The sequence below is a fragment of the Prinia subflava genome, chromosome 1, assembly GCF_021018805.1.
Source record: "Prinia subflava isolate CZ2003 ecotype Zambia chromosome 1, Cam_Psub_1.2, whole genome shotgun sequence".
Taxonomy (NCBI): domain Eukaryota; kingdom Metazoa; phylum Chordata; class Aves; order Passeriformes; family Cisticolidae; genus Prinia; species Prinia subflava.
Window position 1 is genome coordinate 5,249,194 of NC_086247.1, and position 24,119 is coordinate 5,273,312.

The 24,119-nt window shown below is 40.9% G+C and overlaps 1 protein-coding gene across 1 annotated transcript in view; it reads left to right on the forward strand.

Moving 5' to 3' along the window:
* Window positions 1-24,119, forward strand: part of COL22A1 (collagen type XXII alpha 1 chain) — a 220,451-nt gene that overhangs the window by 122,325 nt on the left and 74,007 nt on the right. The window contains exons 22-31 of the mRNA XM_063408152.1: window positions 2,395-2,448; window positions 11,508-11,561; window positions 11,920-11,973; window positions 12,954-13,007; window positions 14,184-14,237; window positions 14,637-14,672; window positions 16,923-16,985; window positions 18,043-18,096; window positions 19,305-19,346; window positions 21,220-21,252. Coding sequence (XP_063264222.1) covers window positions 2,395-2,448; window positions 11,508-11,561; window positions 11,920-11,973; window positions 12,954-13,007; window positions 14,184-14,237; window positions 14,637-14,672; window positions 16,923-16,985; window positions 18,043-18,096; window positions 19,305-19,346; window positions 21,220-21,252 — 498 coding nt within the window. The remainder of the gene's footprint in view (window positions 1-2,394; window positions 2,449-11,507; window positions 11,562-11,919; window positions 11,974-12,953; window positions 13,008-14,183; window positions 14,238-14,636; window positions 14,673-16,922; window positions 16,986-18,042; window positions 18,097-19,304; window positions 19,347-21,219; window positions 21,253-24,119) is intronic.

Sequence of the window (24,119 nt, forward strand, 5' to 3'; positions counted from 1 at the left end):
AGGAGTGATGACTGAGGGGAGACCTTGTCAGCATCTGTCAGGGAGGGCTCAGAGCAGGGACCAGGCTCTGCTTGGTGTGCCCAGCAATGGGACCAGAGGAACGGGCAGGAACTGATGCCCAGGGAGTTCCATCTGACTGTGAGGAAGAACTTCTTTACTGTGGAGTAACTGAGCACTGGAGTCTCCCTCACTGGAGATATTCTAGAATTGTCTGGATGCAATCCTGTGCCTGTGCTCTGGGATGACCCTGCTTGAGCAGGGAGATTGGACCAGATGACCTGCGGTGGTGCCTTCCAACCTGACCCATTCTGTGATTCCATGATTCTGTGATTCTCTGTTCTGGCCTCAGTGTTGTAACTCTGGAAGGAGCCACCTTGGTGTGTAGCTCCCACATGAATAGGAAGCTGGAGGCGGCTGATCTCCCATGTCTGGCCCCACACACCACATCCTGTATGCTTTGTTCATAAGCTTACTTATTTATTTAAATGAGTATTTTAACAGTGTCCTTTGCATAGTCAACGGTGGGCAAAATTATCATCTTTAACTAGAAAACAGAAAATATGTTAAATCATGTGATGACATGAGTCCTTCAAATTAAAAGTGAGCTCTTGTTGGCTTTGACAAGAAAAGAAATGATGGACGTTGCAAAAGGAGAAGGAATGTTTGTGAATAGTGGGTTTGCTGGAGTATATAGTTCAAATTTTTATTAATATCCAGTCCTGGAAATGATTACAAATGCCTTGTGATACCTGAGGATCCTACAACTAGTCCTTTAATATTCTTCTTAAATTCTTCTGTATATGACTGCTGATTTTCATTGTTTTGGGGTGGAGGGTTGTTGAGGATTTTTTAATGAGAAAAATAATTAAAATAACTGATTCTGACACACTAGCTAATAGATCTCAGTCACAGCTGAGGAAAATATGACTATGTTGCCATGAGTTTTTCCCGGTTTTGCTGAGTGTTCATATTAAAGGAGAAGTTCGTACCTTCTCACGCTCTTTTAATGTAAACATCAGCTATGTTCCATAAACATAGCCATTGTTTTTACATTCCTTGCCGGGACAAACAAGACTGTGTGACAGTCCCCTTCACCAATGTGATGTAGAGGTGGGAATTCCTTCCTCCAATCCACAGGCCTCATAGTAAAAGTATAAAAGTAGGTTTTTGTAAATAAACCGGGTCTTCTGCCCTGCTGCTGTTGTTGCACCCAGATCTGTGTCCCCAGTCTGTTTTTCTGGTTAGGCCTCCACGGTGATATGACTAGAACTTTTTTTTTGATGGTTTAGCTTTTTCATTCATTTAAGTCAGCAGAAAGCTGTTGTTCATAGATGCTGTTTCTGCACATCTTTCAATGAAGAAAAATAAAGGGAAAATTTTATATATGACCCTTCACATTATCAGGGACACAAAACTTTATATTTTCCTTCTAAAAAGAAAATCAGTCTGAGTGAGAAGTAGAAATGAGGGAGGAAGAAGTCTATCTCAGATATTTACAAAACTCCTCTTGTACCCTCCTACTATATAGCCTCAGAAATACTAATGATTCAGTGTCTGTTACATATGAGAGGGAAGAAGAGATAATTTTTATAAAATATGTGACTTACCTAAAGTAACACAGCATGTCACCTGTTGGGTTAAGAAACAAATCCAACTTCTGCCTTAACTCTGCTTACTCCATCCTTTCTTCCTCATTTTTCTCATGTAGGGTTTTTTTCCTTTTGAATTATTTGAGGTCAAACCCATGGGGACACAGAGCTCCAGCATCCATACAGGTGACCTTGTCTCAGGGTTGTGCTCCAGCTCTTGGCTTGTCCTTGCCTTGCACCAGTGGAGTTCTCTGGTTCCTTTGAAGGGATATTTTTACTTGCAGAGGAGTCAGTGAGCTCTGGCTCTTGGTGCTAATGCCACCTTTACTTAGAAATGTGTCATGGATTCCTGTTTCCCAGCTTAGAGCTTGTGGATCTTTTCTATTCAACTATGCACCAGACGTCTTAATTATTTTATTTCTTAATGCACAAGGGACCAGAGGGACACTGCTTTGCTTCTCAGTTCATGTTTATACTTGGCACATCCCTTGGCTGCATCTCGGCACCATTACTTCCTTACCCCTCTGCAGGGGGAAGCCAGGTGGGATTGCAAAATGTAGGAGATGCCATGATGTGCATGAGAACAGCCCTCAACTTTATGACTATTGTCACAATTTGGGAGATACAAGATTGTCAAAGACAACTGGGGTTTCATTTCCAAATGGTTTCTGTTGTCTTTATTTTTAGCTTTTGTGTTTTGTTTACCCACATTATGTTGATTTACCAGTTTGGGAGTGAAAGACTGGAAAATCAATAGCAATCTTTGGTCTGCTCTCTAATATGTGCTCCTCTGTTGAACATGCAGGGTAAAAAGGGAGAACCAGGATTCCCAGGCATCAATGGTCTGATTGGCCCTCAGGTAAGCAATGATTTCTTCATTCTCCTATAATATGTGTAAAACCAGGTTTTACGGCAACAGGGGACATGAAACCACACAATGTAGCATGTGTGATCTTCTTATTTGTACTGAATTTGAATTTCGTGTTTCTTCTTTTAGCTCCCAAATAATTTATTTTGTTGAGATTGAGAGATGTCTGTCTGTCTGACCGCAATTACTTTTACCTTCCAGAATTTTTCAACATCTTTGAAACAGGACAGGTGTGTTGTATGGGATTTCCCCATTGCTTGTGCTTAGAGCAGCATCATTCCAGAGGGAAATCATTGATTTGTGTTTTGTGATTTGTGAGGAAGGGTGATGTCTTAAGTTAATGACCCCTTAACTCCTTCTGTTTAAAGCTTTTGGCAAATTAGAGCCCCAAATTGCACCGCAACATCCTAGGGCAAAACAGTGTGGTAAGAATGATCAGAGAGGATTTAGTCCCACCCTGGATCAGCCTGTTTGGCTCTGTGTTATAATAACCCTGACACCTCTGACTTAGTTTCCTGCTAACTTTGCAGACAAATTCAGCAGACCTGAATCACTTTGTAGGGTCGCTCTTGCAATAAGAAAAATATCCTTTCCTAAAGCAGGAAAGGTGCAAGCTCCCATTGAGCTGACCACTCAGAATAAAACTGAACATTTAATTTGTTCCCCTTTCAATAGTAAATTAACAAACTGGACTTTGGCTTTAGGATTGTGTTCCAATAACTGCTAAAGTTTGGGGAAGAATGATGAGCTTCCATTGCTGCAACTGTTGGTGAGGTACTGCAACAAGCAGCACACTGCTAGACAGCAGATACTGGTTGCTCATTTATTTGATCTGGTAATTTATGCCCCTGTAACCAGGAGAAATGATCTAGACGTGGTTTGTGTGACAGGAGTTTTGTAAAGAGCTGTTCACATGTCTATGGAGAATGTCAGAGAGGCAATCCAAAGGCTTGTGGCCCCATGCAAGTGAAGTCCCTTGTGTTCAGCAGGGAACCTTGCCCTGCCAAACACCACTTGATACTGGTTTACTTGTTTTAAGACTTTTTTCCTTCAGTACAGTATCTAATTTGCAAGTATTTCAGCAGTAGCATGCAAGAATGAAGAGAGTGTTTCTAATGGATTGAAAAGATTTTAGAATCATAGAATATTCTGAGTTTGAAGGAACTCATAAAGATCATCAAGTCCAACTCCTGGCCCTGCATAGGACACCCCAAGAATCCCTTCCTGTGCCTGAGAGCATACAAGAATGCTTCTTGAATTCTTGGATCATTGAATCCAACACTGTTTTTGTTGTATTATTTTCATTAGGTTGGTTGGTTGTTGGTTTGTTCATTTTTTTTTTTTTACTTTTCCTTCATTTTGGAGGAAGATTTTTTCCATCTATTATTTTTAAGATACCTGACAGTATTCATCCAAACAATGTCCCACTTACTTAGCTCAAGTTCCCTGCAAATTAAACATATATATGCGTGTGTTAGCAATTTTATAAATGTATCTGTGAAAATTGCTGACATAGGATTAAGTAATTTTCCTTTTTGCACAAGCTAAATAATGTTAGCAAATTTTATGTTCATTAAAACTGCACAAAATGCTTGCCCCATCAAGGGATACTTAAATTGACTCTTCCTCCAAGCTAACTGCATGAAAGGTAAAATATTGTTCCTATTCCTGCAGTGGCAGTCTGTTCTGGACATATTACTGCAGATTTCCATATTTCTCTTTAAAGAAAATGCTTACATTCACTTTGTGACAAAACTACTTTTCAGCTTAACAGCACTTTTTGTGGCATTAGATTTTTAAAGCATTTTATCAGCATTTTCTTGTCTTTTTATTATTTTTTTCTTAATTAGACTATGCCCCAAAAATGCCCAGGAAGAAAAGTGGTTTTCTTGTTCTGTAGTTACATGGATATTCATTCAAGTTTTGTGTTTGAAGCCTATGTCAGCTGTTCCTGTGATGTCCCCACGGTGTTGAGGGACAACTGATTTGAGTTGGTTGCACATAAACTAGATGAGGTCACGAAAATAGTCTCCCTTTCCTCTGCAATTTAAAATTTATGTCTGCTTTTGTTTTCTGACCTGATTCCCCACTTTGATACCTGTGTGGACAAGAGGAAGGGGTTGATATAGGAGCTTTAGAAGGCTCAGTGTTGCTGAAGGACACAGGAAAGGTCTGAAGTTATTATTGGGCTTTCTCAAGAAAACACTTTGCTGTCATTCTCTGTCCAGCAGAGAAGGCACAGAAGATCAGGCAGCTGTGCAAGGGAACTGACTTAAGGACTCTTGTGGGTCCCTTCCAACTGAGGATTTTCTGTGTTTCCAGGGTCCAGTGATGAACTGCAATTGAGATAAGTCAGTCCAAGTCTCAAGGACCATTTGAGAGATGATTTAAGTGTCAGACCCTGAAGCAGCATCTAGGAGGCAACTTCCCTGCTAGACTGGGGATGTTTTGTGACAATAGGTTAGCTTTGTCTCTCTTTGCACACACCAACTCAAACCAAATTATTATATAAAAATATTTTTAAATGTTTATTTTCCCTTCCAAATCAGCTGTGGTGGTGAACCTGTCTATCTGCTTATTTGTTTCATGTTGTCTGATCAGCACCTTTAAAAATGAGCATTTATTTTCCAGTCATCTTTACATCTTGCAACATCATTAAGCCATGGAGTAGAAACTCTGGATATTTTTTCCCTTCTGGACTTGAACAATTTTCTGGCAGCAAGGACACAGATACCTGAACTTATAATGGGTTTATGTTATTATTTGTACTATTTTAGTGTCCAGGGACCTTAATTATAGGCCAAACTTTTATTGCAGTAGGATGTTCAAATGCAGACTGAAAAATGAGCATTTCTGTAAGGAACTTTCAGCTGATATAGTTGGCTCAGGCACTCTGAGCTGTATCACTGGCTGGGGTTTGGCTCCAAATGCGAGCACTTTTTGGGTTAAGAATGGGCATGCAGGTGCCTGCTCCTGTTGATGAAGATCCAATTAATATCATCAATGGATCCTGAAGCTCTCTTAAAACCAGCACCTACAAATGGGCACTGAGGCACTGTCGAGGCTCCCTGAGCTGAGTGGGTACTTGCTGACTGGCCACCTGTGAGACAGCAAAGCACATCAGAAGTCTTTGAGATTTAAAGAAAAATGCCATACCACTGCCTTGCAACACTGCTGGGCTGTTACTGAGGCTTGCCTTGTGCTAGATAAGCTGGTGGCGTAAGTAAGACCTGAGAGGAAGATAGTACAAGCTGTACCTGTTATGGTCCTGGCTGGAAGTGATTTAATTAGTATAGACTTGTCTGTAGGGTGTGAGCTCAAGCCCAGCTTTTCTTAAGTAATTCAGGAAATAAATGATCTCCTCTGAAATGCACAGTGTCCTTAATGTCCTTTTTGTAGTGCAAGTTAATACTGCAAAATGTAAGAAAAGGATGTGGGCCCCAGCTGCAAAGCTCAGATTGAATTCAAACTTTGCCAGTGTTGCTTGGAATTGGAAGATATTGCTCAGAGCGATCTTTAATAAGATCTATACCTTTAAAAAATAAATTAAAAAAGTCTTCACCTGTGAAGATTACTAATAGTGCTGAAACAAAAGACATTAAAGGAGGTTTTTATAGTTGTTTTTTCTCATTTGCTGCACTGACTCAGTAACCCAACTCCAAGCCAACACATGGGGAAATAAATCTTCCCCTGTAGACAAAAGAGATCATGTCCATAGATTACACTGTGATTAAATTAAACAAACACTGCCTTTCACTGGAAGCAGGAGACTCTCCTAGAGAGACTGCTATGTACAAAGTCAACTTTATTCTGTACTTTTAAAGAGCTCCAAAGACAGTTCAGAAAATTTTTTGTTGCTGTCAACAACTTTTATTTTACATTTCATGTTGGTACTCCAGTTCCAATGCAGCCTGATGAAATGACTGGAGACTGGATCCGTGTATGAATTATGGCACTGTCACTGATGCTGACTATAGGATGTGTATTGCAGACAAATGCTTAGACCTGTTGGCTCTTCGGGCTTTTGATTTTTAGTATCATCAGCAACAGCTTTTTTTATATGTTCTCTTACCTTTGTATTGATTTGTAAGACAGGATTTCAGCAGAGAGAGAAACACTGTGCACTAATGCAGCATTACGAAAAATATCTCAGTAATAATTTCCATTTTAGATTGGATAGAAGGAAAAATTATTTCACTGAAGGGATGGTCAAGCACTGGATCAGACTGCCTAGAGAAGTGGTACAGTCACTGTCCCTGGGGCTGTTTAAAAGACATGGCACTTAGAGATGTGGTTTGGTGGTGGCTGTGGCAGCCCTGGTGGTTGATGGTTGGACTTGAGGATCTTAGAGGTCTGTTCCAACTATAATGATTTTCTGATTGTATAATTCCAATTCCCAGCAGAAGTGGCTGGAGTGAAAAATGAAAAGCAGATTTGAGGAGATGGTCCTGCAATCCTCTCAGATGCCACGGAGAAGTGGAGTGATGGAGTAGCAGAGGACATAGTGAGACACACAGGCTGCTCCACAAAACTGGCTGCAACAGGTTCATTTCTGACGGGAAAGGAATGTAAATAAAGAAAAGACAGCACAAAGATAACCGGAAGGATCTGTGGGGACTTTCTAAGGGTTGAAGTTGTGGGGAATGTCTTTGAAGTGGAGACAAGAAGAGAGAGTGGAAGGGAAAAGGCTGTCAGTCCCTCAGTTACTCATTTTGCTCTCATTTCAGCAGCAGACAGAATGCTTCTGCATGTCCCTTCTTCTTGTTTGTAAACCTGGTGCACTGCATTAAGAGCCCAGACCAGAATCTGTTTTAATATGGGTTAAGGCCTTATCTAAACCTTTGTCATAGTGTAAGAGAATCCAGACAGCAGCGTGGAATAATACACAGAAAATATGTCTGTGTATGCTTTGCCTTCAGGTGTCTGGGAAAGCCATCAGACTTCGGTTTTCATTGTGGAATGTCATTTGTTCACCTCCCCTTAAGACTTAGTCATCCCTTCTTTCATGGAAAAGACATTTAGGCCGAGCAGCCTACTGGTGGAGTCACAGACAAAGGTTTCTGTTCCTTCTCAGAGCCTCCTTAGGGAGAGCAAAACCTAAATCTTAATATCTTTGCCTTTCCCAGCCCATCTTTCCAGCAAGGTACACACTGGAAGAGGAGAGCACTGGAGAGTGGATTCTGGAGGACAGACACAGCTGTGTCTCTGGTGTGAAGTGTCAAATTTCTTTCCTCAGCACTGTCACTGCATTACATTGTCTAAGGAATGTGGCTGGATGAAACACAAGCCTGAAAAAATCCACCCTCCACGATGTTTTTAAAGATATCCCATCCCAAAACACACATGCCTCCACACCATATTTAGATTTTAGATTTTAATGAATATTTGAAATATTTTTGTTTCAGAGCAACAGTTGAAAAATATTCTAATCTAAACATTTGAACAAAATTTCTATGTTTTGCATTTGTTTTCTAAAGTGAGTTAATGTAGATCTGTTTTAAAATCAAGCTTTCATGTATCAGTTTTTGCCTCAACATGTACAATGCACATGTCAGAATGTTTACCAGCTGGAAAAAAAATACACCCTGTGATTATTTTCTTCTGGTTCAAGGTTTTAACAGGACAACACTGTGGTCTGGATTTGGGATAGGGACTCCCATCTGTAAAATTCATCAAATAATTTTTTGAAAAAGGTGGTTGTGTAAATCAGGTGCTTTAATTTGGATTCACTTAAAATGGAAGCGAAGAAAACAGATGGTGTGAGATTTTTGGGGGTAAACATTACACACAGTCCTGCTGCTGTAGTTTTATGCTGTGTTTTTTAAAACATAAATAGATTCTATCAGTTTGGTGAATCCTAATATTTAAAAAGAATATTACTTGCTCTGAATTATACTCAGAAGTCAGAAAAAGGGCTACAATACAAGATGTTGATATACAAATGAAACAGAAATTCTCTGCACAGTGGCAAAAGGGAGTGCTCTATAAAGGATATTTATGATGTATTTCTGCCATTTTATTTCACTTTATCCCATCACTTGCTGTAGCCCAGGCTGCAGAAAGCAGGAAACCTAGTAAGACAGGCAATGTACTGCTGTGTGCAGTCAGCTGGAGCAGGCTGCCAGCCTCTCCAAGGGATACTGCTGGCCATTTCAGAAAACTTTCTGTTCTTTCTGTGTCCACCTCAGAGAAGATTTTATCAGAAGATCTTCCCATTAGCGGTGTAGCATTTGTTGGTACAACACATGGTGATGCTATCTGTAACCCAGTTTGTGCATGATATCGTGGGTAATTATCTCTTGGAGGACAATGAAATGGAATTATTAGTGGCAATTTAGGAAAAGGATCAGTGGGACTCAATTTCAGGATTTACAGTTGCATCAGGTTATTGTGGTCTAACATATGCAAAGTTTAAGAAAGTAATTAGAAATTGTCTTGGATAAAGAGAATACCAAGAGTTACTGGGAGAAAGAGCTGGGATGAGGAGGATGTAGCACTTCACATTTTAGGGATTACACTGGTTGCTGACAGATGTTGGAGTAAGATTTTGCTTTTAGATCTGATACACCGTGGCCAACTCACTGTGTGGGGTAACACATCATCCCTGGGATTGCTTGGGCTGAGGCTTGTTGTAGTTTGGATTTAGGGGGGTCCCCGAGGAGGGTTCCCTGGGAGCCCCTCGGGCTCTAGGTTCATTGGTATTCGCATGCAGGCAGGCAAGGAGACTCCAGACAGCTGGTGAGGTGCTGATGAGATGAAGATTTATTTGGAGTTTTACCCCAGGAAGGCAACATGGTCACTGAGGGAGAGAGGGGGAAGGGAAGGGGAGAGAGGGAAGGAGAGAGGGGAAGGGGAGAGGAGCAGAGCTTCCTGAGGCCTCCAAGGCAAAAAGAAAGAGCCCTCTCCCTTTGCACCCTTAACAGAGAGATTCAAAGTGGGCGTGGATTGATCCTCAGGCCAATAGAGATACACGATACTGCAGGGGAGGTTACAGACCTGGAATAAGCTATACACTTTCCAGGGGTGAGCCAGAGCATACCATTTCAATAAAATGCAATTCCACGGAGGCTGGGTCCTGACTGGGGATTTTCACCTCCTGATAGAAGTTCCCTGTTGCAGGGCTAGGAAGGAGATGTGTTTCCTAGAGGCAGGCAGTTCACTTACTGACACAGAGAGAACAAAATTAAATTATTAGGAAGGAACTGATGGAAATATCAAGGAAAGCCTGAAAAGGTAAATTTACACACAGTCCAATCTGAATCAGTGTGTCTTTTTTCTAGTTTAAACTTCTTTCCCAGTACTCCCCCTTTTCTTAATGGAAGCCCCTTCCTGGAGCCCATACCTTCTGTAGAGCCTCTCAGCAATGCCTTGTAAGGGTGGAGTAGTGCCAAGCAGAATTTCCATGTCCTTGGTGTCTGTTTGCTCCATCCAGCTGTGTCTTCACACAGTTGTGTCTGTGTGTAGTATTTTCTCTTGGTGCTGGGCTTATTTGGACTCTTTTCCTTGAATGGTGAAGCCTTTTCAAATGAAGGATGGTCTTGACCAAGTGTGTCCTGAAGGATGTATAATCTTTAACTGCAGATCCAACTGCAGGACTCCCCAGGAATGAAATCATCAGCATCAGTGCATCTGAAGGCACATCTTTTTGGGGCTGTTTTGCTGTGTTCACATTTGAGGCACTTTACAAGTGAGATGTTGTTGACAGGATAACTCCATGTCTGTTCTGAGTTGCAAGGAGGCAAGTGCAGCTACAGGATCCTTTTCTGGTCTCTTTGCCCCATCTATTGGTGAGAGACTACCTTAGCTCCTGGCTGAAGTTAGTTAATGCATTTTATAAGATCACTTACCTGCTGTCTCTGCCAAACCATGCCTCAAATACATCCTTCTCCTCACTTTTTTACACCATATTCTTCTCTTCGTCTCTGTTTTTCATTAAAAATAAATGCTAATATTGATCTATGGCTTGCAATACTTTAATACTTGATGACAGGGAAAATGCTGTCTGGCCATTTTCTCTCTTGTATTGTTTCTCAGTTTCAAACCTTTACAGAGGTTTTGGGTGGGGTGGTTTGTTGTTTTTGAAGTACAATCACACTCCATCTGAAAACTGGAAATTAATGAGATTGTCATGTTAGAAAGACAGAAAGAGGCAGCCAGAGTAAAATTTTAGCTCAGTCATATATCCATTTCTCATGCTGTTTGCTCAGGTCCTGATCCAAAAAATACATGAACACGTTTCATTCTGAGCATAGGAGAAATCCGGTCTTGTCTGCAGGGGAAGCTGGCAGTAACAAACACCTTTGTATCACAAGCAACATACTAAAATTTGTCAAGGCTGGAAACAAATCTTTCATAGGAAGCCAATTAACAATTTGCTTGATGCATAAAAAATAATTCCCTCTTTAAATCAAGTGGCTATTGAGAGAAAGTTTCTCTTAAGAGTAACAGCTGTTGTAGGGAAATGAGTAAGAATGTTCAGGTATTTCCAACTGAATGTGTTCATCAAACTATGAGTTTGTAAGGATCTTTTCCTACCTGCTAGGTTGATGTCAAGCAACAAAATGGTGGCCCATTTTATTTTAAAACACTCGAGCCATTGCAGCATTTCTCCATACTCTTGAATTCATATTTTTACCCTCATCTTCCCAAAAAAAGCAAGCTCAAACCACAAGCCTGGTCCATTCATTAGTAGCTTTCAGCAAATTCTTTGCAGAGGTAAATTATTCACTTTGAAACAACATGAATCAAGGTTAACTTCAACTGGATGCTCCAAGGAATCCCACTGGTCAAGCTTTGTGTTGTGGCCTTCAATTCCTCCTTCTCTTGTACTGGAGTGGAGGATGGAGCTACCCTTGCAGCAGTGACAGAAGATAATGCTCTACCTGTGTTCATGGCCCCTTGGTTTGGCACCTTGCACTTTTTGGGTAGAAGTTAAGCAAATAAAGCTCAGTGCCTGTTTCCTTGAGGGCCCCTATTACACAGGGGGGAACCTGAGGCTCTCAGCTGCTACCAGAGTATTTGATAAATTTGCTTTGTTTCCTCTCTTGCAGGGACCTCCAGGGCCCCCAGGCATTGCTGGACCCCCAGGACCACCTGGGCCACCGGTAAGAAAGCTTGGGGGCGTTTGTGTTATATCAAGGAGAAGAAAAAACACCTGGAGAAAATTTTAGGTCATGGCTTTCAGAGGGAACAGAGTTAAGGCCTCTGGCAATGTGTGTTTTCTCTTATATTTTCTCTACTGCAGAGCCACAGCTGGTCCCAGAGCACAGCTTCTCCCTGCTGAGCCTTGGAACCACACTGGTGCTTCCTGGGGATAACTCAGTGTCTCCAGGGTCCCCATGGCAGTGACCTGACTGCAGTTGAAAGGAAAACTGCACTTCTATTGAAAGCAGCAATCTTCAGTGAGATTCCTGCAAAGAACAGAAATACTGATTTATTTTTTCTCATGATTTTATTTCTTAGGGACTGCCAGGAGAGATTGGAGTTTCTGGTAAAACTGGACCACCTGGACCAGCTGTAAGTGTTGAGGAACTGTTTCCCTCACCTCAAAGCTCTTCATTACTTCAGATAGTTTAATTCTTAAGTCTGCTTTGTTTCCCACATCTTGTCATACAAGATTTTAACATGGGCTCCAATGCTGTCACCTTTAATCCAGAAATTAATATCAGATACCTTCTGTGAATAAGAATTTTAACAGGTGCAGCCCCACTATTCCTACGGAATTGGATCGTGATATTTTCTTTATATGATACCTTTCAAAATTCCTTTTGCATTTGACACAATAGTGTTTTTCCAAACCTGGAATTTCCTGAATCAGACCAGATAACTCATGATTAAAATCTCAGATTTATCAGTGTAGCAATTTCTGTTGGTCTTAAGTCATAAAAGCTGAATTATTAAATACTTAGTATAGAATTGCCACCTACAACCTGTAGTGTGTGTGAATTTACTGACACTTGGAAAAGGGAAAAAACTTTTTCTCAGCATTTAAAAAGCATTACAGGAAGTAATTTTAATTCTTATCTTGCTGAGCCACTCTGTCACTATTTGCTATATAATTTAATTTTAGGTGTCTATCTAATGTATAAGAAATTACTAATATTTAAAAGGAGAAATAGATGTAAAAGAAAGTATTTATAGCTACAGATAATAGGGACTTATAGAGAATAAGTTAAAATGTAAATAAGATACATAAAAAGATTTAAAGAGCCTCAGTACATAAGCTCTATAGTGGAATTTCTCTGTAACAATGCTGACATCCAGTGGTCATTCACTAAAACTGAGACACTGGAAGAAAGGGCAGAGCAAAAATGCACAGTGTGAGAATTTTTGTGTCTTTTGAGACTCAGTAGGAAAAAAAATCAAACAAAAATACATGAGGGGGTTCTTCTTTTCTTAAACTTAGCAGCATGAGAGGAGGGATGAACTGAGCATACTTATGCTGAGTTTGCTGGTAATAATTCAAAGAATTTACAGCTTGTTTTCCTCTTGTTTAGGGGCTGCCTGGCAAAGATGGGCTCAGTGGGCTTCCAGGGCTTCCAGGTCAAAAGGCAAGTGACCCCACAGACACTGAGATTAAGCTGCTTTCCTGGGCAGATTATTGGGGTGAGCAAGCAAGGGAAGCAGGAAAAACACAGCTGGGCATTGCAAACAATCAGTCAGGAAATCCAGTGACTGGCAAGTCCAAGGCACAAAGAAGAAGAGCAAAAACGTGTAGCAGGCTCCAAAAATGTTCCTTTCTTTACCCCCTGAAGGGCTGGGAAGAAGAGATGCCATCCCCCCGAGCCTTCTCTAGGACAGTGTGGCAGAAAGTTGGTTCTTTATTATTTCATATTTCTTATGCCTCATTTGAAAGCTTCTCCAAATGGCTTGGGAAAGGGAGTTTTCTCCTCTGTTGTCTCTGCATTGAGAGAAGGGAGATAGTAAAGTAGAGATAGATAGTAGAGACAGGAGACACTTGACTTCTCATACCACTACAAGTAAGGGCCAAAGAAATGTACCATGTTTTGACTACAAAGGCCAAGCTAGTTTTTGGGGATGATGATTATGTTAAAGATGATTGTATTAAAGAAAAGTGCTCTTAACCATCTATTGCCTTGGATTGCATTGGCAGAAGTTTTCTTGCTTCTGATGTTTGATCCCAGATCCTGCAGAGTCCCCAGCTCCCATTTATAGATGAATAAATGTGAGGAATTTACAGCCCATAACATATTTCTGATGTTAAATTTGGATTTTATCCACATATCTGTGTGGTACTTACTGCACTTCCCAGCTATGGAGCCACATTTCAACCACTGCAGCCTCTGCTGTCCATGCTGATGCCACCCAGATTGGAAGATCAGCTTTAAAATATTTACATAATGGATCTAGTGACCAAGGCCCCAGTCCCAAAATTTTGTTTTTCAAAACACTTTCTAACCTTCTAACCACATACAGTTTGAAGAAACTGAATGGAGGTGGTTTTTTTCCCAGATAATTCACTATGGACATCTTTAATGCAACAGGGATTGTGTTATTCCAGAAATTCTCCAGTAGGGTGCTGAAGATGTGATTGCAAATGGCACTAGAATGGAAAAGCATTCCAGGAAGCATATTCTCATTTTACTGCATTTATACCCTCAAGCTGATCCTGAGGAGCTGAGTTAAAATATTCCTCACCATTGACTGCAAATGTGCTGCACAAACACCAGAGGAGTTTGTGTATTGACCTCTTGTGTTCCCTGCAGGGAGAACGAGGAGAAAAGGGTGAGGAAGGCTTTCCTGGAAAAGCTGGCCCTAAGGTAAGAGACTGTATGTCATAGTCTGCTGTATCCACTGAGTCAACCAAGGTGTGATTTTGGAAGCTCTTGTACTGATGTCAGGAGAATAAGATTCCTCTGAAGTTGGAGACATAAGGAGATGGGCAGATGGGGTTCACTGATTTTCACGGTGTTTCCAAAATACCAACCCTTGTTTGATGCTCCTCTCTCAAGCCCAAGTGTGCAGAGAGGTCTAACCTGGACCATGTGTTGGCTCCTTGCAGTCTGTGTTCCCAAGCCCCCAAAAAGGCAATTTCAGAGCCTTGTGGGATGTAGGTAGAACAACATGGACCAGTAGGGATCACATTTTGTTAATTGCAAGATGTTCTTACCAAAGGGTCAAGTTCTTACAATGTTATAGATTTGCTTTTGTTTTTCCAGGGTGAACCGGGGAGCCGTGGCCAACCTGGTGAGCAGGTGAGCAGGAAAAACAGTCATAACAGCAAACCCTACCTGCCAAAATAATAGCAAGTGACCACATGAGATAACAAAGCCATTTGCTGATGACAAGATCTGTGCATGTCATTTGCATCTGTGATTGAAGGTGCAGCACTTGCATGGATGAGAGTTATGGTTGATCTTAGAGGTATTTTCCAATCTTAATGATTCTTTGATTGATGGAATAAGGCTACAAGTCTGAGGCCCAAATTGAGGTTTATTGGGATAAGGCACTCATTAAGTTAATAATAATTACTCCACCCTGTGAGTCTGGACTGTACTGCTGCTATTCCAGAAGTCCTTATAATATGCTTGATAGGTATCACACAGTTCCTAGGAAAGTATCCTTGTCTGGTGCCCCAGGAAAGGGGAAATCACCACAGCATGGGCAAATGATTCCTCAGGAGCGTTTTCATCAGGCTCCAAGGGAGGAGTGGTTTCTGTACCCTTCCTTGATGTCATTTCGCTGTAGCTGGGCAAGCAAACTAACAGGCTTGAAGTTTCCAGGCAGGCTTGGTCCAAGTGCAACAAAGGGCCAGCCCCCAACCAGAACACTGTCCCTTGGTCTGAATCATCTCCTCACACAGGGCTGTTTTGAATTATAACACCAACTTCCAAGACACTTGCCCCTCAATGTGATGTTCTCCGCGTTTCATAAATGTTCTCTTTCCTGTAGTAAATTGAATAGTGCTGTCCCTGAGAGGACTTCATATATCCTCTGAATTTTGACAGTAAGTGGCTAATAGCAGGTATATGAATACTGTTTCTTCATTCAGTTATACACCACCCTTCAGAGACCATTCTACACTGCATTTCTGTGGTTACAGATGGAAACATCGTGTTGGCCTATGTCAGATATTTTACTAAAGTCAAGATACATCAGAAAAATTATTTCCTCTTGTCTGTTTAGTTTTCATGTCTAGAGAGGGAACTGGATGGCTTTGATATGATTTATTTTTAACAAATCTACTTTGGCTGTTTTGTACTATCTTTCTGCCCTTGAACTCATACAAAATCACTTATTTTTTGCTTGAGGACCTTTTCAGATGCCAAATTTACACCATGTTTTTATTTTCCCTCTAAATTCTCCTCTGTTTTCTTCAATGTTAGATGCTCTGATTGTTCTCTGAGTCTCTGGAATCATTGGGATCTCACTGTAATTTCCATTCTGGGAAGTGTCCAAGGCCAGATTGGATGTGTCCAATTGTGTCCAGATTGAGCAACCTGGTTGAGGTGAAGGTGTCCCTGCCCATGGCAGGGGCTGGAACTAGAAGATCTTTAGGGTCTCTTCCAACCCAAACCATTCTATGATTCCATGACAGCCAGGATCCCACAGTGGCTCTGAGAAAGCACCACTCCATCTGTCACCAAATGCCACTTTCTTTAAAATTTTCCCAACATCACCCAGATGTTCTTAGCCATCCTCAGTTACCAGAGCATCTTGTTCCTCACCTGATTCTGTGTACAGACTCACTGCACCTTTATCATGATAATCCTGTGCTCTCTCTATACATAAAATAATCTCTTCAGAGCAGGGTACCTTTTCTTAGTTCAGTATTTGTACAAGACTTTGTGAATTTGGGTTCTGTCCATGACTGATCTCCTTTGTGATATTGCACTATAAATTCAGATAGAAAAGAAATATAAATAGGAAACCACATGGTTATTTTCAGATTACAAACTGGGTCGACTGGGAGCTAAATTTGAGAATACTTGATATATTTAGGAGAAACCACATGACACAGAGATCATAGTTACTCTAATAAGAAGTACTGTAAAGCAGAAACTCAAAGATAATGTTCAAACAGAATTAAATCCAAATGTGCAGTAGGGTACTCAGATAATTCTAGATCTCTTCATCAGGTGACATCTGTACCATTCAGATTAATGCACTGCAGTTTTTGCATTTCCAGACTACACCAGGTCATTAAAGATAAAAATAAAAGTCAGATTTTATTTCTTTTTCTGCTTTCATTTACTTTCTTGGTCCTGCTACAGAACAGCATGAAGGAAATACATCCTACATTCTGTGGCATCAGTTAACAGCCAAAAAATAGAGAAGTCTTAATTGCTGCTTTAAGTAATGGTTTAAAAAAACCCTAAGAACTTATTTGATAATCAAACTAATCTCATTCTCTGTCAGCAAACTACATCTACAATCAATCTCATGAGAAGACTCAAGGTCTGTCTTGCAGAATTCAGATTTCACACATTTTGTCTTATTTTCAGGGTGAAGCTGGTTTTCCTGGTCCTAGGGGTTTACCTGGACTGAGAGGAGAAAAAGGAGACCGGGTGAGTGACTTTGAGCCACAAATTGAACTTTTGGCCATTTAGCATCAGGAGGACTTATCTTAAGTGTCCCTAGATGATGTTGTCCCTTGGTGTGATGGCTGTCATGAGCAGCTGATTGGCAACCAGCAAGGTTATCAAGTATCCAAAACGGTATTCCTTGCCTAGTGACTGTTCCCAACTTACACAGAGGTGCTAATGAACAGTGGTCTATCCTAAATGTGCCATGCTGCTTGTGAGGCAGTAGAAAAGGTTAGGACTCTAGAGGTTAGACTGCACTTTAGAACTCCCTTTCAGAATTACTTGCCTGATTTAAGGACATTAAAATTCCTGATAACAACAAAAAATTACCTGCCTTGTCACTGAGCCCTGGAAAAGGCTGCAGATGGCTGAATTATTTTCTGATGGCTTAACTTCTACACAAGTCCTGGTGTCTACTGCTTCCTCTGGGTAGCTGCAGAACTCTGGAGATGTCTTCATACCAGGAAATATTTGGGTCAGGGGCCTGACAGTAAATTTAGCCACATAAGTGAGGTCTGTAATCCTGATAACTGATGACATGGTTGAATGTAATCAGGAAGGATCTAAAATCAAGAGGTTTTTCCATGCAGTTTGCTCCATTATCTGCCTTGTAGAGCACAGGATACAGAATATATTTCTGGCAGGGGTTTGAAACTAAATGGTCTTTAAGGTACCTTCCAACCCAAATCAAAAATAGTAATACAAATATTTGCTCTGGGTCTTGACTGCTGTTTTGCTGCCTCTCTTTTCCAATTGGAAAAAAAACTTCTTCTTTTTATAACTGCATAAGGCAGTAGGATCTTCAATAAGCAAGTTATTTTAGGATCAATGTTTTCCTTTCTATGAAGTCAATTGATATTCATTGGTTTTGAAAATATAGTGGATTTTGGAAGCCATCTTCATAATGTTATATTTTTAATTGCTTGTTCTGCATCTTGGAAGACAGGTAAGATAACTGAGAGTGTAAAATCTTTTAGTGAGGCTGATGCATTAAAATCAAAAATGTGCCTATTTCTTGCTTTCCTTTTCCCACTTTTAGGGAGAAAAAGGAAGAGATGGCCTCCCAGCAATGAAAGGTGAAAGAGGAGAAAAGGCAAGTCATGAAATGATCATGATCTTCCTTAGACAAGAGAGGAAAACAGACAAAGGGGCTGAGACAAGTGATAGAGGAGGCTATCTGAGGAAGACTAGAAAATTTGGAAGACTTGCAGCTGAATTTTACAGAGAAGTAGCAGAAATAGCTATGTATGGGATGGAGACAATAATTTATTGAGCAATGAAATCTGATGAAATTAAGGACAATTTCATTAATTCAAGGAAATTTTTCTTTGCATTTTAAAATTTATTTTGTTTTGTTATATTTTCTTTTTTTTCAGTTTTATAATTAATTGTCCGATAAAAATGAGCCTGGAACTAAAATCTAAAAAATTTTCTGTGCCTGTCTGTGGGGGATAGAACAGTAACTTAAGGAACAGTCTGGGGTTTTGCCATCACAATACCATTAATTTTAGTGAAAGTGAGAGAAGTAGACAAAAGTAATGTCCTCCCAAATTTACATTCAACCTTTGTGAACATGAAGGTGAAGAAGAAGCACTGATTTTGCAGATGCTTGTGGGTGTATAACGGGAAAACTGCCCTCATTACAGAGGCAGTAGCATTCAGAATGTGGGTTCTTCCATCAGTCCTCAGTGACTTTCACCACCTGTGGAGATGGGAACTCTTTCAGGGTGGTTGCACTGACATCAGTGAGGCATCTGAACCTCCTGTACCAGGGACATTAACAACGGCTGTTGGCAGCTCTTGGCTTCCAAGTGTCAGGGGTCTGATGCTTTTGGAGCACAGCCCACAGGAAGGTGGGCTCAGTGCTTAGGAAATCCTCCAGCAACAGCATAGTTTTTACTCAAAATTAGGAGAGAATTGGATTTAACAACTTAAATATTTGAGGAAAAACAGATTTTATTTTTTTTTTTAATCAATGAAAGAAGTTCAGCTAAAACATGTTTTCAGTCAAGACTTTTGGTCAACTTTAATTTAAAAAGCAAATTAAACTCCATGTCCTAAACTGGATGGGGCAACTTTAGAAATTCATCAACCTGTGAAGTCAGGTCAATGATAAAATAGAGGGATGAAGGTAACAGGATGAGAATCTTGCATGCAACAAAGCAAGGACAGCAAAAATTGTGCTCAGGAGTGTCACTGAGCTGGGAGGTTGTGTTACATCTCATCTGGTAATGCTGCATCTTCTAAATTATATTTGCAAATATTTTTATGTAATTGGTTACATTTTTTTTCTCTCTTCAGGGTGACACAGGTTCCCCTGGGCCCCCAGGCTTACCTGGAACAGTAAGTAAGACTGTGTTTGGTGCTGTAACAATATTCAAGGCTTCATTGCACTTCCTCCACATAAATTCCTCAGAAACAATTTTCAAATTTGTTACTTCTCTGCAGAAACTTTGGGACCTATTTACTCTGAGATTATCTCCCTTTGTTTCAGAGAAGCAATATCAAGGTGTATTTGGTCTTTTTATTTTTTTGGTGAGTTTGTACCTTCTCCTGCCTCTTTGCAAAAGCAGACCAAGAGGGCATAAATTTATTGCTTTCAAAATGACAGTGCAAAGCTACTTTGGGGAGCCTGAGTATAGTTACCATGAAGTTCACTGGTGATTAAATCAGCACCCACTGAATGTAAACACACAAACCTCTGAGTTCCCCGTAAGGAAACCCGAGAAGGCAGCTTGGAATAAGCACCATCATTGCACTAGAGGGCTGATGCCAGTCATAGATCCTCCAAGACATGGCACACATCCTCTCATCAGCTCTGCTCACCACAGCTGGATAAAGCTGCCTCATTCACAGATTATGGAGAAAAGGTGAATCAAGGTTTGTTGGTGAAAATCAAGTGCCTAAAGACCTTGACACAGCAATAGAGAAGGTGATGTAATTTATTCCCTGCCATTAATTGGGCCTCTGTCTATGCCAGAGCACTTCATGGTGCTTTGTGCACAAAGACTCCACATGTGTCAGACAAGAATGACTCAGTCACAACACCAAAGATGAATCTGTGTTAGTAAAGGCAGAGAGGGCAGCTCACAAACAAAATACAACATGGCTGGACATGGAGATGTGCGCCCCTGCTCAAGCCTCCTGTGTTTGTAGGGACAAATAATTTCTATTTGTCAAGATTAAGAATGATATTCCCCAATTTAGCACCCTTGACCCTCCAAGACCCCAAAACCACCCTATGGTCACTCATTTCCCCTTCTCCCCTCTTCCACCCACGTGTGGCCAGAGAGGAGAACTGGAGGCACAAAAGGCAAAGACTGCGGGTTGGGATAAGAACGATTTATGGAAACATCAATAAGATAAGAAAACAAACAATAACAGCAACAATATTAATGACAAAAGTGGATAAAAGAGGGTGTGTGGAGCTTGACCTGACTGCAGCTATGCCACCCAAAATGGTCCCTCCAGTCAGGACCAGCGTTATCCCACTGCTCCGTCTGCCTTGCTCGATCCAATAGAAAGGGAAGTCCTTCCCTTCTCCAAAGTGAGAGAAAGAACCCCTGTCTTTTACCCTGGCAGTGGCATAAGGTGGTATTGAACAACATAATGTCTTGGCCATGCTCCCTCCTACTGATCTAGGCTGGAGCCAGGGCACTGTTTCAGCTGTTTAAATAGGTAATGCTTTTGACATGTCTTCATGTCATCAAGGTCTATTTTTTTCCTTCAAAATTTTATCAGGTTTGAGAAAAGATACTGTCTCTTACTACATAGCTTTATAATTTCTTTTTGCTGCTACTCCTTCAGAATGACTGTGTATTCCCATTGAGATGTCATGTACATGGTGCAAAGCAGAGGGAGAACACCCTGAGCTCAATCATGCTATCAGGAAATTTAATAATACAAAAGATGGCTCCAAGTGGAAAAGTGAGCTGTAGATTGCTAGCAGTAAAATTGCTATAAAGTTTAAAGATTGATTGTTTTTTCATCATGGTAGGACACACAGGATGGTCTTATTTTCATATTTCAAATACTCTGGGAGATGTAAGATATTTGTGGGCTTCTTTCCAAACACCCAGATGTCACAATGGGTTGCTCTTTTATAAACTGACTTATGGATGTATGGAGTGTGCAATTTATAATTATATTATATATAAACTATTGCATTTTAGGAAAATAGGGTATCATGGTTTTAACACTCTGGTTTCTGTTTCAGACAGCCTTCTTCACCCCACACCCCAGGATTCCTGTAAGTAACATCTCTAATAAATATGGCCTCTGGCTTATCCCCTCTTGTACCTGATAGACACACAGCCTTTAGTGTTTTCTGTGTTATTTAAATGCTTTCAGTAAAGAAGCCAGATTGAGTCTGGTTCTGGGCATCCTCATCACTGTAACCAGCTATGATGAGAAATCCAAAGCTGTGCTCATAAGATCAGCACTCAAGCCATTTTAAACTGAGTTTAAAATGAAGATTTAGTTCCCATTTCCAGCACCTAGTGGAAAATAAATGACATAACATGATCTGTGAATAAGTTTGTTATGGATCAGGAAGTTTCAAGGATGGCAGAGGTAGGCTGTAGGAGTGCCATGAGAAAAAAAACATATATGCCAGGTTCTTCAGAGGCTGAGGAAGGAAATAAGGATGTGTAGTACTGGAAAAAGAGACAAGATTTCTTTGGCTTGCTTCTTCCCTTTGCTCAAAGTTCATGCTTTTATATATATATATATATATATATATATATACTCTAAGGAAACATGCAGAACAATGACATCTTATGAGGTCTCTGTAGTGGTACAGTCACAGAAGGAGTTTTTTCTTTTGCTTTGACTACATTGCTCTTGTAAATGAGCTGCAAGACAGTAAGAAATAAAAGGCTTGAAGTGTGTCAGCTGTTCCATTTGCTGGGATTTCTCCATGTGCAAGACTGTGGTGACACCTGCCACAGCACAGCTCTGCACATAGCACTGGGGGAGAGGAGAAGGGAAGGTAAGAATAGTTACCCTGGATGTACAGGTGTACAAATTAACGTGTCTGAAGGAGGTGATGAGCCTTAGGAGAGTGTTATGGTAATGCTACAGAGGTGGCAGGACCAGCAGGGTGCTGACAGTTGTCATGTGCTCTCCAAAAACCAATCCTTGCCATTGCTTCCCATTGAGTGCATGTTGCATTGTACCAGGGAGCTATTTCATATATTTAAGCTAGTCAGTTAAGATCATGAAATATTCTTGGAGATGGGAGAAGAGAACCACAGTGGTGGTCAGGTATAATTGCTAGAAAGAGGTAAAAGCAGTAAAAAAAAGGTTGCTCCTCACTTTGCCTTCTGTCTCCCACTGTGGCAGGCACAGCTGAACCCCCACTGCACTTGCTTTCCTTTAAGTAGCACAGGAATTACTGGGGCATAATTGAGAGTATGGGAGGGCACTGCAGAGAGCAGGTCATGGAAGATCCAAGTCCTCTTCTGGGCCAGGCTGGTGGCAGCTGGCAGCTGTCACTGTGTCTTTTCTGTGCACTGAGGGGTAGGTAAGAAGTGGGTGGCAATGGATTAAGAGCAGCTGCCAGTGGGCAGCACTAGCAGGCAGTGTTAACAGCCTTGGAAGAGAGTCATGGACCTGGCAAACCTGAAAGGACTCGCAGGCAGATTTGCTGGTGGGTTGTGTTAACACAAGCCAGTTGTGTCCTGGGCTGCAGCAATGGCCAGCAGGTCCTGGGAGGTGATTCTACCCCTCTGCTCTGCTGAGACCCCTCCTGGAGTGCTGCATCCAGCTCTGGAGCCCCCAAAACAAGGACATCTTGGATCTCTTGGAGCAAATCCAGAGGAGGCCACAGAGATGACAGAGGCTTTAAACTGTCAGAGGGCAGCTTTAGATTAGGTATTTGGAAGTAATTCTTTACTGTGAGAGTGCTGAAACACTAGCACAGGTTGTCCAGAGAAGATGTGGGTGCCCCATGCCTGGAAATGTTCTAGACCAGGTTAGATGGGGCTTCGAGAAACCTGGTCTAGTGGGTGGCATCCTTTCCAATGGCAGAGGGCTTGGAATGAGATGTTTTTAAGATCCCTTCGTCCCCAAACCATTGTATGAGTCTACAGAGATATCCTTCCTCTGCCCATGTCTGTGACTGTTAGATTTTGCACTACTGTGCAAATCAAGTATCAAGGAAAAAGTGGAAGGAAAATCTTAAACATTTTCCCCCTTTATCTGTTGCATTACTTCTTCCCTTTGCAGTTTTGTTTTCTCTGGTAATCTACATATTTGTTCCCACTCAGTAGCACCATCCCTGCCTACAAATGTACTGAGCTGTGTCTGTGCTTTGTCATTCTGCTTTCTCAAAGGAGTTTCAGAATTTGAAATGTCATTACATGAAACAACTTGCAGGCACAAACATACAAGTTTAGAGCTTTAGACCCTTTGCTTGAGCTGCTTTAGGTGATCCTGATATCTTTCTGAAGGACACTAGGTGGCATCAGGGACTGCCTGGTTAAAAGTCGATCTAATGGGATGCTACTTGTAGAGTAAAATTCCTCCCATTATTTATCACAGATGATAATATTTATTCATAATGCATAATAAATACAAGCATAAGTAATATTTATGCAGCTACACTTATTTTGCCTGTTAGAGAATCATTTGAAAATGGACTGTGAATTCCCAGGTGTTGCAGAAACGATTGGCAAATAGCAGACGTAAATAAAATTCAAGCTGATTTGTCTGGCTCTGCATTTTGGCTGATCACTATTCCTTGCTTGTGTGTGTAGCTTAAATCACTGATGTTCTTACTCATCCTTGATTGCATAATTGAAACACTTGGTATGATAAATAATGAATAAGTAATGATTACTGTTGCCTGAATGCATTCGTTCATAACAATATAGAAATGTGAGTATTCATGTAATGCCTGGTTTATTCCAGCTAGTTCCATAATTCTGTGCTTTCCTTTTCAATTTATAAAAAGCAGAAATGTGGATTTATTGATTATTGCTCTAGACCACAGGACAAAGCTGATGAACTTCTGTCTGAATGCATATTCAATTTACTGTTAGGAGGAAGAACAGGAATAAATTAATTTTATTAGGAAGGGATGGTGGTGCATGAAAAAATGTACTGACATTGCAG